At 37.4% G+C, this 16,491-nt stretch overlaps 5 protein-coding genes across 5 annotated transcripts; all 5 read right to left on the bottom strand.

The window, feature by feature from the left end:
• Positions 1–282: 282 nt before the first annotated feature.
• On the bottom strand, positions 283–1,233 carry LOC128455519 (olfactory receptor 2AT4-like). The gene has a single exon (XM_053439190.1). The coding sequence runs from the start codon at positions 1,231–1,233 to the stop codon at positions 283–285; it is 951 nt and encodes a 316-aa protein (XP_053295165.1).
• Positions 1,234–4,340: 3,107 nt separating this feature from the next.
• Positions 4,341–5,324, bottom strand: LOC128455518 (olfactory receptor 49-like). Its single transcript, XM_053439189.1, has one exon. The coding sequence runs from the start codon at positions 5,322–5,324 to the stop codon at positions 4,341–4,343; it is 984 nt and encodes a 327-aa protein (XP_053295164.1).
• Positions 5,325–8,224: 2,900 nt separating this feature from the next.
• Positions 8,225–9,178, bottom strand: LOC128456289 (olfactory receptor 6N1-like). The gene has a single exon (XM_053440382.1). The coding sequence runs from the start codon at positions 9,176–9,178 to the stop codon at positions 8,225–8,227; it is 954 nt and encodes a 317-aa protein (XP_053296357.1).
• Positions 9,179–12,028: 2,850 nt separating this feature from the next.
• On the bottom strand, positions 12,029–12,976 carry LOC128455517 (olfactory receptor 6N1-like). Its single transcript, XM_053439188.1, has one exon. It carries the CDS (start codon positions 12,974–12,976, stop codon positions 12,029–12,031), a length of 948 nt encoding a protein of 315 aa, XP_053295163.1.
• A 1,557-nt stretch (positions 12,977–14,533) lies between these two features.
• LOC128455516 (olfactory receptor 142-like) lies at positions 14,534–15,481 on the bottom strand. The gene has a single exon (XM_053439186.1). It carries the CDS (start codon positions 15,479–15,481, stop codon positions 14,534–14,536), a length of 948 nt encoding a protein of 315 aa, XP_053295161.1.
• Positions 15,482–16,491: the final 1,010 nt, after the last annotated feature.

Here is a 16,491-nt window from a genome sequence, read left to right as displayed (position 1 = left end):
CTCAACAAAGAACTTTAGTACATTTAAATACATATTCAAATTAATGGTAATTTTGAAAATACAAAAATACAAAATGGTAATAGAAAATTATATTATAAGAGTACTAAATAAAACAGGCAGAGGATTCATCCACGTAAACCTTGAGCATAAAGAATATTCTAACACATCAATACCAATTTCAACTGAAAATAAAAAGGTAGATATATAACTAACTTCAAAATAACAGCTGGTTCGGCAGTGCATATTTAAAATATGTGCAATAAAAACTAGTTTTAAGTTTCCTTAATGTACACCAAGACTTAACTTGTTTTTTAAAGTAACAATTTCGCGAAGTCTATTCCGAATTTTGGTCAATTTGAAACCATAAATGAGAGGATTCATGAGTGGAGGTATGACAAGAAATTCTATTGCAATAAAGTTTTTAAAGGGTTGAGGTAATTTTTTCAAATCAAATCGGATATTCATAATATCAAAAAGTATTGCGAAAACAAAAGTGATCAAAGAGAATAAATGTGGCACACATGTTTGCATGAACTTTGCCCTGTTTTCTATAGAATTTACACATGTTCTAATAATATATATATACGACCAAACTATAAATACACCATGAAATACATAAATGAGTATTGTAATATATGCAACTATGCTGTTAACCATAGTTTCAGCTTGGAAACAAGCAAGTGCAACAATGAGCCAATTCACGCAGAACAGTCTGGCAATATACGGGCTGCATAACTTCAGTCTTGACGTTAAACAAATATTCGCGCCTATAATGCAGAAAGGTGTAAACCACGAGAAACACACTAACTTCATGAGTCTTTGCTTTGACATGATAGAGTGATACTGCAGTGGTCGACATATAGCCACATATCTGTCATAGGCCATTACTGCAAGAATGAAGAGATCACTGCAGGCAAACGAGTACAGTACTTGAGCCTGAAGAAGACATCCAGAGTAAGAGATGACATGAACAGGAGCGAGCAGATCCCACAGAAACTTGGGGAAGAAACCTGTTGTTCCATAAAGTCCATTCATGCAAAATGCACACAGCAGAATATACATTGGTTCATGGAGGTTTTTATCCAAGATGATGGTCACAATAAGAGTTATATTTACAAGCAAAATGAAACAGTAACATAACAAACTGAGAAAGAAGAGAATAAACCTGCTGTTGGCTTTGTCATTTAAACCTGAAAGATAGAATATTGTTATCACAGAGACATTAGCCATCATAGATAGAAAGAAAACTTGACTTTGCTCCTTTTGTAGTATATCTGCAAGATTAACACAGAGTCTGTCCAGTCGTCTCACTTTGTGTCTTCTCTGAAGTCAGTCGCGTACAAACTGGGAATTAAAACCAACCAATCAATGGTCTGGAAACCCTTCATCACTAATCATCAATCTGTGAACACAGCAATTACCAAGGTAATACCAGAGGCCATCTATGGAGAGCCTCTATGGAGAGCCTGCTGTCCACTTCCTGTTTATCCCGTTTCACCAAAAATAGCTGCAAATCACCTAGAGTGCAGTTGCGAGGTAGTTCTCAATTAACTGGAGCGAATGGAGTTTAACAAGCGAAAAACCTTTGACACTTGTCTCTAGACAAAGAGGTCCGTATCTTTTTTAAGGTTTTCCTACTGGGGGCTGATTTTCCCCATCTCCTTGCCCTATGATGATTGGTCAGTATCCAGATTTACAACTGATCGCGACAGGACACTAAAGACTAAAGCAATCCTTCCTGAAAGTTTTTTCAATCAGGAGAGACGCATAGATCAGTGGTTCTCAAAGTGGGGGGCGCGGACACTCTCCAGGGGGGGCGCAATGTCACAGACCAAAAAAAAAAAAAAGAAGCTCCCTCAGTGGCGAAATTCTAGGGGCTGGACTGACACAAACAAATCAAATACTGTTTCGTTCCTGATCCACCAATCAAAAGAGGAGTGTTATAATTTGAACGTGAGTTGCACGTACGCTTCTGAGTTTAAAAGTAACTGCAGGCATGGTCAGCACTCACCCTCACTGAGACGAAACCCTGCAGAGTTTGTGCGATTGCTCTTGTTTCCTCTATAATTCAGATATTCATTGCTTTATAAACAGTCTTTTTAAAGATTCAATCCTTCCTTAGTAATACCTTCCTGCACTTGCAGCAGGCCTATTCGTAGCCTAATCTAAGGAGTAATTTGCTCCAGTCTTTTTTAGAAAGCTCATAGCCCCAAGAGCTAGCCTTCTAGCTAGCTAACGTCTTCTAACTGCAGCTAGCCCTTTTCTCCTTTACACCTACCTTTACATCTTCAACCATCCACCGTGTTGCAACAAATAAAACACCAGCACTTGAATAATATTCTGTGCTGTCCCTGTCTACATTGTGTACTGTTCGTTTTGACTTATTCATTATTCGTGTGCAAGTCGCTCAAAGCCACACATACAAACACACTCACAAGACCACGACGTTGCAATTAGAACTTTATTAACATCACACACTGTATCAGCAAACAAACACAACTATGGACAAGTTTCTGATTCGTAAAAGTCAGGCAACCGATGCGGCAGTTGCGAAGAAGCCAAAGCTTCGCAAATATGAGGAGAGCTATTTGCAGTTTGTTTTCACCCTCACTGGCACGACTGAGCAACGTCCTCAGTGTTTTGTGTGCTGAGGTGCTGGCGATTGACAGCATGAAGCCATGCAAATTAAAAAGGCACCTCGACACCAAACACCCCGACTTGAAAGAGAAGCCAGTTGACTTCTTTAAAAGGTAAACGTGATGGCCTCCAGCAACAACAATCCACCATCTCCAAGCATAGCACTGTCTCCAAGCTTTCTATCTATATATTGTGGTGTAGTTGAGGGCGGTGGTGGCGGGCGGCGCGGGGGGGGGGGCCCAACAACCCCTTACCAGTTTTGGGGGGGCCCAGCTTGCAAAATGAGAATGAATGAAGGAAATCACATTTATTTTTAAACAAGCGGAATAGTCTTTGTCGTTTGACTCCCATTGGAGGGAGAACACAATGGGAGCAGTCCTATGAATTAGGGGACTTATCCCCAGAGAGGACGCTATGGTGTTGATGAGGGTTGGAGTGCAAAGTCTATATAGGGCTTCTGGTTGGATGGTGGATGGGAGATGAACAAGTATATCTAAAGTGGAAGTGGTATAGGGCTGTCACCCATTGATCCCAGGACATTTCTGACAGCTTGTCTCAATGCCATCTGTGAGAGCCTGTCAGACTGTCTGTGTTTCCTGACACCCCTCCATTCTGTCAGCTCCGTCTATTCTGCCTGCTCGACCTCAGGGATCAAGCTCCCATGGTTTCCAGTATATCTGCTCTTCACTGATCTTCAGCCCCTGCCGGATCAACTCTCTGTATAACTGTTTGTTGTAACAGTGAAATCTCGTCTTGTCCGACCAACTCATCTAAGCCAGCTAATTCTGAATCTTGTTTAAAACATCATTTCTGTCTGTGCAGTTTACCAGTCTGCCTGCCTTGCAAAGTCTCGAGCCCGCCAGCAGCTTACGCAAGCCGGACTTTGTGGTTTCAGTCAAGTCTGTGTCTGCTTGATCGGTCTAACCTGCATAAAAGTGACACAGCTGAGTGACAGGAGCTAGAGAGAACATTTCATACTTTGACAGATTACAGGTGATGGCTCAAGGCCTCATGGGGCATGTCATTGCATGTCTGAAAGCAGCTGTAGAGAGCAGGAGTCCGGTCTATTTTCTCTGTGCTGGGCATGGTTCACAACAAAATAAGAGAATGAAAATGATCATTCACCTTCACCTTCACTTTCCATGTTTTGAATATGTTACATATTTAAACTTCCTATATCTGAAATTTAAGAACTGCATAAAAAATATGGAGATAAAAAAAGCATTGGCATGTCAACACATCTGACTGTATGTGTTATGTTGACATATGGAGTATCAGACCTGTTGATAAACATGATAAATGCAAACAAAGATTTAGTTGTGGATCATTTATTGGATAGAACGTGATTTCTTTAACATGCAGTTATTTTAGTTTATAGCTATCTATGATCATTGGACAATTACAAATATTTACTCAATATCAGAACAGTTTAAATGCTTGACAGAAATTTTTTGAAACATGCACCATATTGTAACACGTGAAGACAGAATAAGAGAACATTTATTACTGCTGAGAATATTTGTACAGTTTTAAAAGGAACAGACTGTCCCAGAATCACTGATATATTCGACATCACCAACATTCTGTTAAACACTATCAACTAACAAAAAAAAGAATAGAAGAAAAAAAAAAGTTCAGGATTAAATCTATTTTCCACATAATTGCCCTTTTTTGACATAAAGGCAGTGACTTCTTTTCCATGTTTATGTCACAGTTTCAGAGAGCTCACTTTTAATGTGAAAATCCATGGGTTGACACTTTGAAACTTTCCTTTTAATATAAACTAAATTCACAAATTTGTTGCGAATCTTGGTAAGTTTGAATCCATACACAAATGGATTCAAAGCTGGAGGAATAAGAAGAAACTCCATTGCCATAAAATTACTGAGATCCTGAGATAAACTCGGTGACCCAAATCTCATGTACAGTATATCTAAAAGGACAGATATGGTAAAAGTGGCAAGAGAGATCAAATGCGGCAAACATGTTTGCATAAACCTCCCCCAGTTTTCTGTGGATCTTAAGCATGTTCTTATCAAATACACATAAGTCCAGATAATAAACCAAAAATGCGCTAAATAAAACAGAAGATTAAAATATGTGACTCCAATGTTTGCTGCGGGTGGCGAGCAGGTAAGAGTAAATATCATCCAGTTCACACAGTAGATCTTCTTCACGTGTGAGCCACATAAACTCAATCCTAATAATGTTACTGTGTTCATAAACATACAAAAAAGAGGTATGAGCCACGAGAAAAACACAAACACTGTGACTCTCTGTTTTGTCATGAATGAGTGGTAGGTTAAAGGTTGACATATGGCCAAATATCTGTCATATGCCATCAGGGTCAAGATAGAAAAATCACAGCAAATCGATGAATGTATCACAAAACCCTGCAGCATGCATCCAGCATAAGAAATGACATGAGATGACAAAAGATCCAAAAGGAATTTGGGGTAAAAACCAAGCGTCCCGTACAAAGCATTGATGCAGTTATTACACAAAAAGATATACATCGGCTCATGGAGGTTTTTATCCACAACAATGGCAACAATGATACTAATGTTTCCCAACAGAATAATGAAGTACCACAGTAAAGTTAACAAGAAGAGAGTAATTTTATACTTCAATGCAAAATCTAAACCTGTAAGAGTTAACAGTGTGACAACTGAAGCATTTTCCGTCATTTTAAAACATGCAGAATCCCTTTGACCAAACAGAACATGTTACCTAAGTACCAGCGTGGAGAACCTCTCTGCGTAACCATGTGAAGTGAGTGAGTCCAGTGACTGCCTCTCACATTTAACACGTTATCTGAGAACAACAACAGCGATTTGGGAATCAACCAGACCAATCAGTGGACTGTTGAAGCCATGGTAGGAGGGACAAACACCATGTCCCTCCTGTGTCTTGATTTTCAAAACAAAGTGGTTGTTCTCACCAATTTGCAAAACTTTCAATCTCCAAAATGTCAGATAGGTTGCATTCATTTTCAATATTTGTCGTCCATCCTTTGGGCGAATGACATGCTCGACCAGGGTGGTTCTTCCTTGACTAGCAGCAGAAAGGGCAGCTTCCTTGAAACCCTGGAGGGGGCTGTGAAGCCTGCTCTCCTGAAAGATGTGCCAGCGTGGTAGTACCAGTTTGGACTTCTGGTCGTGTCTCCTCTTCCTCCTCTATGTCCATCTCTATTACCAACAGAACTTTCCCTGGAGCCTTCTACTTCTACTTGAGTAGGTTCAAACGATACAAGAGTTTAATCTTTTTTTCTAGGTGGTGAACTTCCATGTGACAGGTCCCATCTGTCGGGTGGTGGTGTAGGGGCCTTGCCAATTTCCCAAGAGCTTGCTGAAAACGGCTCTCTACAAAATGCTGGTCAATAGTAATATTTAATTAATATGGTTCAAATAATGTGATACCTATTCTGATAAAATTTTACTTAATTCTTCACCTTAATCTGCTCACACACACACACACACACCTTTGGCGAGCGACTTTGACCCTTCATGTTATACAACCCATCAGACTGCATTCAAAAGGCACAAACAAATAGTATAATAACATTATGGATCAAATACATTGATAATAATGAATTTAACTAACAAGTGGGCTTTGTCACTTCCCTCTCATCTGTTGAGACTTACACACATTTATTAGCATCAGCAGAACAATGAACTAAATGACACTGCTGACTCATCATTGTCAGGATAATCTAGCTAGCTTTCTTAGCTAGCTTCCCCCCCCCCCCCCCCCCAGGTTTCCTGGCTGACAAACATTTGTACAACCTATTTAAATGAACCTACATTACAGTAGAGATACTATAAACCATTCTGACGTAACTCCCACTCACTCTTTTCGTCACATTGACATAAATAATACACTTCCTCTTCTGCTCCAAGCTAGCGTTAGTTAGCATTAGCCTGGTGCTAGCTAGCGTTAGCTCCCAAGTAGAAGATGCAGACTCTTAGAATTTATGTAAAATCTCAGTCTCAGCCAATAACCTCTAAATATAAGACCCTGGAAGTGAAACGCCATCACCGAGTGAACTTTGGCTTAAGGTTTCTTACCTGTCGTTGTAACATTTCCTCTTCTCTTTATCCCGAAGTCAGAATCTAAAAATAAGGAGGAAGTTTATGTTGCTTTTCTTTTGTTTTTTTTACATTAGATAATAATAACACCTGTTAGTTGACTTGAATTGGATTTGGATGCAACACCGTTTACCCCTGAGACTTCAAACGTGTTATGTGGACTAAAACCCTTCACCCAGCCCTCCATCAGCACAGTGGGGAGTAGATAATGACTCCATTTTCATTTTTTGTTAAAACTAACATTTTAACGTGTCAGTCATGAACGACGGTCACTTAAAATGACCGTATAAGATATTGATAGACCTCTAAATTGTGCCATCATTCAATTTAATGTCCAAATATTGTAAAGCCTGTTTTATATTTGTTGGACTAGTCAACGAAATGTCACCAAGGACAGGAAGCGGGAGACCTGCTTGGCTTAAGGCAGCAATCAATTGTAAACATCCGACTTTTTTTTAAACCGGAGGAACCAGTTTAAAATACTCTCTGTTCATGCAGCAGTGGTCTGTGGCCGTCTTGTCAATGCCACAGGAGGCCAGAGAGGCTCAGACACTTTGTGGTCGAGCCTTAGATACCTTTCTCATACAGGTGGTGGAACTCTCCAGAAGATCAAACATTGAGATACTGATGTAGCATCTGGTCTCTGAGCCTTTTGCTTTAGGTTTCCAGACACGGTGAGAACCCATCCACCTGTATGCAGCAGGAGCCCCGATGGCTCAATGGTTTTATGTAATAACAAGGTTTATGTTACAAAAATCTGGTTATTTCCTATTTATCTCTCTCCTTCCTATTACTATTAGAACTACTCATTTTCTTATGAATCATATAATTTACTTATATATCCAATAATCACAATAGTGCAGAATTGAAATTACTCTATTCATATTAAATAGAGGTTTTCATATACTTTACATATACACCTGGTCAGTTTGCTCTGTTATACATCTAGATTCATGTTTGCATGCAAGAGATGGAACAATGTGATTTATACAGTAGCATTATGTAAACCCATCTCATTAAATAATTTATTGTCTAAATACGTATGAACGTATAGTAATACGTTGTATGAATAATAATCATAAAATGTATAATATCAACAAAGACAACCAAGCATCTAAGATATATTTTAAAATTGCAGTGTATTTTGAAATTTGACTTCATCTTGTTCCTTGTCTCAATAACAATCAAACATATATTGATGAATTTCTTGTTGAGTTTACTGCAGGTCATCTTTACTCAAGTATCACTGTGGCTCTTTTACAAATGATACACAGACTCTTTGTCCATCAATCAGCAATTCATGTTTTATTCATTATTTATATATTTGTATTTTGTTTGGTTAATTGATCATAAGGAAAAATACCTCTGTATCAATCTCCACAAAAATTAAGACAAGTATTCATTACATTCATATTACTTACTACTGTTTAGTAATGTCAAATAATTAGTATGTTAATGATGAAAGAAGGTCACATCAGCACAAGGACATTATATCACTCTTATTTCGAAGGTTTAGCTTTTTTGTCATGTTTTGAGCAGGAGAGCATTCTGGATATCGTTTTTCTAATTTCTGGTAACTTCAGGCCATACACAAGAGGATTCAGAATCGGAGGAACCACAACAACCTCAAGTGACAGAATTACACCTAGAAATGGATTCAGCTCTTCAACATTAATTCTGCTCAGGGAAATGTCACAAAACATAGTGATGGAATAACTGACAAATGTAACAATGTGTGGCACACAGCTTTGTAGTACTTTGCCCTTGAATTTTAAACTACGTTTTCTACACACCAAAAAGATCCGTACATATGTAAACAGGACAAAAGCCAGGGGAAGGAATATTGTGCATGTAGTCAAAAGCATTCCAATAAGGTTATTGATCAGAGTAGCAACACATGACAGTTTTACGATAGGCCAGTTTGCACAAAACACCTTTGGTATCTTAATGCCACACAAAGGAAGCCTGAAGGACAGATAAAGACAAACTGCAACAGCAATGGACGGATAGATCCACGCTACCACAATCAGCTTAGACACCACCTTCAAGGTTATTTTGTTGTGGTAGTGCAAAGGTTGACATACAGCGACATATCGATCATATGCCATGATGCCTAAAATGGTGAGCTCATAGGATGCATAGGAGTAAATGATGTAGACCTGAGTGAAACATGCCAACCGTGAGATCATATGAGTATCAGACAAAAGGTCTCTGAGAAATCTGAGGAAGAAGCCAGCAGAGCCGTACATAGAGTTAATAGAGAGGCACATGATGAAAATATACATGGGCTCATGTAATTTCTTCTCCTGTGATATTGCCAGTATTATGACCAGATTAGCTGAGACAATAAACGCATACAGCAAGAAACACAAGACGAATGTCGGGTAGCGGTAGCTGCCTAAGTTAACAAACATGGTGAGGTTGAAATAAGGGGGATTAGTATGGTTTTCCATTTACCTCATAGACAGAGACAGAGGTGGTTCAGTGATGAGAAAACTCTACAGTCTCATCTTCAATAGCTACAGTGCAGCTGCCCCTCCCTTTGACCTGTGTAATCACTAACTGAGGCAGTTACTGTGATAAATGATACAATACAATTATGAGTTAGAGGTATACACGTTTGTCATTTAAAAGAGGTAAATATCATCAATAAGTAAGAAAGTTAATCAGAATAAAGTCTTTGAGGTCCCTCTGCTCCTGAATGATCCTCAAGCTGGCTCTGTGTGGTCTGTGGCAGGGAAGGTTACCACTGGTTTCACCAAAGCAGCTGAGAGTCTCTTTATCTTGTCACACACACACTGTTATTGCATCATCACAGGCATCACCCCGTTGGGAAACTGGACATGAACGTGTAAAAATCTGATTGCTGTCTAAGATTAAAAGCATTTACTGATCATATTAAACTTTTTTTAAAGATAGATCGCTGTTAAAAATGATTCATACCATGTGCTATTTTAACATGAAATCAAATGAATGTTAATGCGGCACTCCTAATATAGGGTGACAGCATTAATGTGGTTATATTTGAGTTATTATTATTATTATAATTATATTGGTTTAAAGAATGTTTGTGGTCACCTCAGTTGTTCGGGGACCCGTGAGGATGGTTCATCTTCATATATTATCATATATTCATCTGCAGCAAATGTCTCTGTATTTGGACAAATAAACCATTTTCTTATCTTATCTTATTAATTTTCATCTTATCTTTTATTTCTAGATCATGTTTTACACATTTGTGACCTTTTTGAGTCTAACTTTGCTCCTTAACCTGTCAGTCTGGAACTGAGGTCACTTAAAATGACCTTATAAGATACTGAGAGGCCCCTAAATTGTGCCATCAGTCATTTTAACGTCTAAATATTATAGCAACCTTTTTTATATATTTTTTTAATTTTTTGGACTACTGAGTCAACAACAAGTCACCAAGGACAAGATGTGAGAGACCTGCTTGGCTTAAGGCAGCAATCAATTGTAAACATCCGACTTGTTTTAAAACCGGAGGAACAGTGCCCCCCCCACATATCTAATCTGCGCCCCACAGTGTGAAAATACTCTCTGTTCATGCAGCAGTGGCCATCTTGTCAATGCCACAGGAGGCCAGAGAGGTTCAGACACTTTGTGGTCAAGCCTCAGATATCTTTCTCAAACAGGTGGTGTAACTCTCCAGAAGGTCAACCATTGAGGACCTGATGTAGCAGCTGGTCTCTGAGCCTTTGCTTTAGGTTTCCAGGCACAATGAGAACCCATCCACCTGTATGCAGCAGGAGCCCCGATGTCTCAATGAACAGGTTTTACCTTATAACAAGGTTTATGTTACAAAAACTGGTTATTTCTTGTTTATCTATCTCCTTCTTATTACTATTAGACCTACTCATTTACTTATTAATTATACAATATACGTATACATCACAATAATCACAATGGGCATGTGATACTGCGGAATTGGAACCTCACTTGCAATTACTCTATTCATATTAAACACAAGTTATCATATACTTTACATATACACCTGGTCAGTTTGCTCCGTTACACATCTAGATTCATATTTGTATTCAAGTGATTGAACAATCTATTTTATTCAGTCACATTATGTTAACACATCTCATTTAAGAACTGCATAAAAAATATGGAGATAAAAAAAGCATTGGCATGTCAACACATCTGACTGTATGTGTTATGTTGACATATGGAGTATCAGACCTGTTGACAGTGAAACAGCCAAACATGATAAATGTAAACAAAGATTTAGTTGTGGATCATTTATTGGATAGAACGTGATTTCTTTAACATGCAGTTATTTTAGTTTATAGCTATCTATGATCATTGGACAATTACAAATATTTACTCAATATCAGAACAGTTTAAATGCTTGACAGACATTTTTTGAAACATGCACCATATTGTAACACGTGAAGACAGAATAAGAGAATATTTATTACTATTAGTATATTTATCATATACTTTACATATACACCTGGTCAGTTTGCTCCGTTACACATCTAGATTCATATTTGTATTCAAGTGATTGAACAATCTATTTTATTCAGTCACATTATGTTAACACATCTCATTAAAGAATTTATTGTCTAAATAATTATAAACCTATAGTAATAGGTTCTATGAATAATAATCATAAAATGTATAATATCAACAAAGACAACCAAGTATCAAAGATAGATTTTAAAAGTGCAGTGTATTTTTGAAATTTGACCTCATCTTCTTCCTTGTCAAAACAACCAAAATACATTTATTGATGAAATTCTAGTTATGGAGTATGATTTGAGTTGACTGCAGGTCATCTTTACTCCAGTATGACTGTGCCTATTTTACAAATGATACACAGACTCTTTGTCCATCAATCAGCAATTCATGTTTTATTCATTTTTACATGTTTATATTTTGTTTGGTTAATTGATCCAAAGGAAAAAATACTTAGTATTCACAACATTCATATGACTTACTACTAATTAGTTAAGTCAAATAATTAGTAAGTTAATGATGATAGAAGTTCACATCAGCACAAGGACATTATGTCACTCTTATTTCTAAGGTTTAGCTTTTTCGTCAGACTCTTTGTCCATCAATCAGCAATTCATGTTTTATTCATTATTTATATATTTGTATTTTGTTTGGTTAACTGATCAAAAGGGAAAAATACCTATATATCAATCGTCACAAAAATTAAGACAAGTATTCTTAACATTCATAAGACTTACTACTAATTATTAAAGTCAAATAATTAGTAAGTTAATGATGATAGAAGTTCACATCAGCACAAGGACATTATATCACTCTTATTTCTAAGGTTTAGCTTTTTCGTCATGTTTTGAGCAGGAGAGCATTCTGGATATCGTTTTTCTAATTTCTGGTAACTTCAGGCCATACACAAGAGGATTCAGAATCGGAGGAATCACAACAAACTCAAGTGACAGAATTACACCCAGAAATCGATTGAGCTCTTCAACATTAATTCTGCTCAGGGCAACGTCACAAAACACAGTGATGGAATAACTGACAAATGTAACAATGTGTGGCACACAGCTTTGTAGTACTTTGCCCTTGAATTTTAAACTGCGTTTTCTACACACCAAAAAGATTCGTACATATGTAAACAGGACAAAAGCCAGGGGAAGAAAAACTGTGCTTGTGGAAACAAGCATTCCAACAAGGTTATTGATCAGAGTAGCAACACATGACAGTTTTACGATAGGCCAGTTTGCACAAAACACCTTAGGTATCTTATTGCCACACAAAGGAAGCTTGGAGGACAGAAAAACACAAACTGCAACTGAAATGGAAGGAATCACCCACGCTACCACAATCAGCTTAGACACCACCTTCAATGTTATTTTGTTGTGATAGTGCAAAGGTTGACACACAGCGACATATCGATCATATGCCATGATGCCTAAAATGGTGAGCTCATAGGATGCATAGGAGTAAATGATGTAGACCTGAGTGAAACATGCCGACCGTGAGATCATATGAGTATCAGACAAAAGATCTCTGAGAAATCTGAGGAAGAAGCCAGCAGAGCCGTACATAGAGTTAATAGAGAGGCACATGATGAAAATATACATGGGCTCATGTAATTTCTTCTCCTGTGATATTGCCAGTATTATGACCAGATTAGCTGAGACAATAAACGCATACAGCAAGAAACACAAGACGAATGTCGGGTAGCGGTAGCTGCCTAAGTTCACAAACATGGTGAGGATAAAATAAGGGGGATTAGTATGGTTTTCCATTTACCTCATAGACAGAGACAGAGGTGGTTCAGTGATGAGAAAACTCTACAGTCTCATCTTCAATAGCTACAGTGCAGCTGCCCCTCCCTTTGACCTGTGTAATCACTAACTGAGGCAGTTACTGTGATAAATGATACAATACAATTATGAGTTATAGGTATACACGTTTGTCATTTAAAAGAAGTAAATATCATCAATAAGTAAGAAAGTTAATCAGAATAAAGTCTTTGAGGTCCCTCTGCTCCTGAATGATCCTCAAGCTGGCTCTGTGTGGTCTGTGGCAGGGAAGGTTACCACTTGTTTCACCAAAGCAGCTGAGAGTCTCTTTATCTTGTCACACACACACTGTTATTACATCATCACAGGCATCACCCCATTGGGAAACTGGACATGAACGTGTAAAAATCTGTTTGCTGTCTGAGATTTAAAGCATTTACTGATCATATTAAAAAAAATTTAAAGATAGATCGCTGTTAAAAATTATTCATACCATGTGCTATTTTAACATGAAATCAAATAAATGTTAACGTGGAACCCCTAATTTAGGTTGACAACATTAATGTGGTTATATTTGAGTTATTATTATTATTATAATTATATTGGTTTAAAGAATGTTTGTGATCACCTCAGTTGTCCGGGGACCCGTGAGGATGGTTCATCTTCATATATTATCATATATTCATCTGCAGCAAATGTCTCCATATTTGGACAAATAAACCATTTTCTCATCATATCTTATTCATTTTCATCTTATCTTTCGTTTCTAGATCACGTTTTACACATTTGTGACCTTTTTGAGTCTAACTTTGCTCCTTAACCTGTCAGTCTGGAACGGAGTACACTTAAAATGACCTTATAAGATACTGAGAGGCCCCTAAATTGTGCCATCAGTCATTTTAACTTCTAAATATTGTAGAACCTCTTTTATATTTTTGTACATTTGTTGGTCAACTGAGGAAAACCACAAGTCACCAAGGACAGGAAGTGGGAGACCTGCTTGGCTTAAGGCAGCAATCAATTGTATTCAGTAACAATATGTAAACACATCTTATTGAATCATTTATTGTCTAAATACTTATAAACTTATAGTAAAACGTTGTTTAAATAATAATCATGAAATGTATAATATCAGCAAAGACAACAAGGCATCAAAGATAGATTTTAAAATTGCAGTGTATTTTGTAATGTGACTTCATCTTGTTCCTTGTCACAATAACAAAAATACATTTATATTGATGAAATTCTTGTTAAGAAGTATTATTTGAGTTTACTGCAGGTCATCTTTACTCCAGTATCACTGTGGCTCTTTTACAAATGATACACAGACTCTTTGTTCATCAATCAGCAATTCATGTTTTATTCATTATTTACATTTTTGTATTTTGTTTGGTTAACTGATCAAAAGGGAAAAATACCTATATATCAATCGCCACAAAAATTAAGACAAGTATTCTTTACATTCATAAGACTTACTACTAATTATTAAAGTCAAATAATTAGTAAGTTAATGATGATAGAAGTTCACATCAGCACAAGGACATTATATCACTCTTATTTCTAAGGTCTAGCTTTTTCGTCATGTTTTGAGCAGGAGAGCATTCTGGATATCGTTTTTCTAATTTCTGGTAACTTCAGGCCATACACAAGAGGATTCAGAATCGGAGGAATCACAACAAACTCAAGTGACAGAATTACACCTAGAAATCGATTGAGCTCTTCAACATTAATTCTGCTCAGGGCAACGTCACAAAACACAGTGATGGAATAACTGACAAATGTAACAATGTGTGGCACACAGCTTTGTAGTACTTTGCCCTTGAATTTTAGACTGCGTTTTCTACACACCAAAAAGATTCGTACATATGTAAACAGGACAAAAGCCAGGGGAACAAAAACTGTGCTTGAAGACAAAAGCATTCCAACAAAGTTATTGATCAGAGTAGCAACACATGACAATTTTACAAGAGGCCAGTTTGCACAAAACACCTTAGGTATCTTATTGCCACACAAAGGAAGCTTGGAGGACAGAAAAACACAAACTGCAACAGAAATGGACGGAAAAACCCAGGATACCACAATCAACTTAGACACCACCTTCAAGGTTATTTTGTTGTGGTAGTGCAAAGGTTGACATACAGCGACATATCGATCATATGCCATGATGCCTAAAATGGTGAGCTCATAGGATGCATAGGAGTAAATGATGTAGACCTGAGTGAAACATGCCAACCGTGAGATCATATGAGTATCAGACAAAAGATCTCTGAGAAATCTGAGGAAGAAGCCAGCAGAGCCGTACATAGAGTTAATAGAGAGGCACATGATGAAAATATACATGGGCTCATGTAATTTCTTCTCCTGTGATATTGCCAGTATTATGACCAGATTAGCTGAGACAATAAACGCATACAGCAAGAAACACAAGACGAATGTCGGGTAGCGGTAGCTGCCTAAGTTCACAAACATGGTGAGGTTAAAATAAGGGGGATCAGTATGGTTTTCCATTTACCTCATAGACTGAGACAGAGGTGGTTCAGTGATGAGAAAACTCTACAGTCTCATCTTCAATAGCTACAGTGCAGCTGCCCCTCCCTTTGACCTGTTTAGTCACTAACTGAGGCAGTTACTGTGATAAATGATACAATACAATTATGAGTTAGAGGTATACACGTTTGTCAATATGCAGAAGTGAATATCATCAATAAGTAAGAAAGTTAATCAGAATAAAGTCTTTGAGGTCCCTCTGCTCCTGAATGATCCTCAAGCTGGCTCTGTGTGGTCTGTGGCAGGGAAGGTTACCACTGGTTTCACCAAAGCAGCTGAGAGTCTCTTTATCTTGTCACACACACACTGTTATTACATCATCACAGGCATCACCCCATTGGGAAACTGGACATGAACATGTAAAAATCTGATTGCTGTCTAAGATTAAAAGCATTTACTGATCATATTAAACTTTTTTTAAAGATAGATCGCTGTTAATAATGATTCATACTATGTGCCATTTTAACATGAAATCAAATGAATGTTAATGCGGCACGCCTAATATAGGGTGACAGCATTAATGTGGTTATATTTTAGTTATTATTATTATTATAATTATATTGGTTTAAAGAATGTTTGTGGTCACCTCAGTTGTCCGGGGACCCGTGAGGATGGTTCATCTTCATATATTATCATATATTCATCTGCAGCAAATGTCTCCATATTTGGACAAATAAACCATTTTCTCATCTTATCTTATTCATTTTCATCTTATCTTTCATTTCTAGATCAAGTTTAACACATTTGTGACATTTTTGAGTCTAACTTTGCTCCTTAACCTGTCAGTCTGGAACGGAGGTCACTTAAAATGACCTTATAAGATACTGAGAGGCCCCTAAATTGTGCCATCAGTCATTTTAACTTCTAAATATTGTAGAACCTCTTTTATATTTTTGTACATTTGTTGGTCAACTGAGGAAAACAACAAGTCACCAAGGACAGGAAGTGGGAGAACTGCTTGGCTTAAGGCA

This window comes from Pleuronectes platessa, chromosome 14 (assembly GCF_947347685.1).
Source record: "Pleuronectes platessa chromosome 14, fPlePla1.1, whole genome shotgun sequence".
NCBI classification, from domain to species: Eukaryota; Metazoa; Chordata; class Actinopteri; order Pleuronectiformes; family Pleuronectidae; genus Pleuronectes; species Pleuronectes platessa.
The sequence above is the reverse complement of the archived record's forward strand: the minus strand, read 5'-3'. Positions and strand labels throughout refer to the sequence as shown.

What these genes read in the sequence shown, in the direction of transcription:
- LOC128456289 (XM_053440382.1), bottom strand. Translation starts at nt 9,178, where the DNA reads ATGGAAAACCATACTAATCCCCCTTATTTCAACCTCACCATGTTTGTT.
- LOC128455518 (XM_053439189.1), bottom strand. Translation starts at nt 5,324, where the DNA reads ATGACGGAAAATGCTTCAGTTGTCACACTGTTAACTCTTACAGGTTTA.
- LOC128455519 (XM_053439190.1), bottom strand. Translation starts at nt 1,233, where the DNA reads ATGATGGCTAATGTCTCTGTGATAACAATATTCTATCTTTCAGGTTTA.
- LOC128455516 (XM_053439186.1), bottom strand. Translation starts at nt 15,481, where the DNA reads ATGGAAAACCATACTGATCCCCCTTATTTTAACCTCACCATGTTTGTG.
- LOC128455517 (XM_053439188.1), bottom strand. Translation starts at nt 12,976, where the DNA reads ATGGAAAACCATACTAATCCCCCTTATTTTATCCTCACCATGTTTGTG.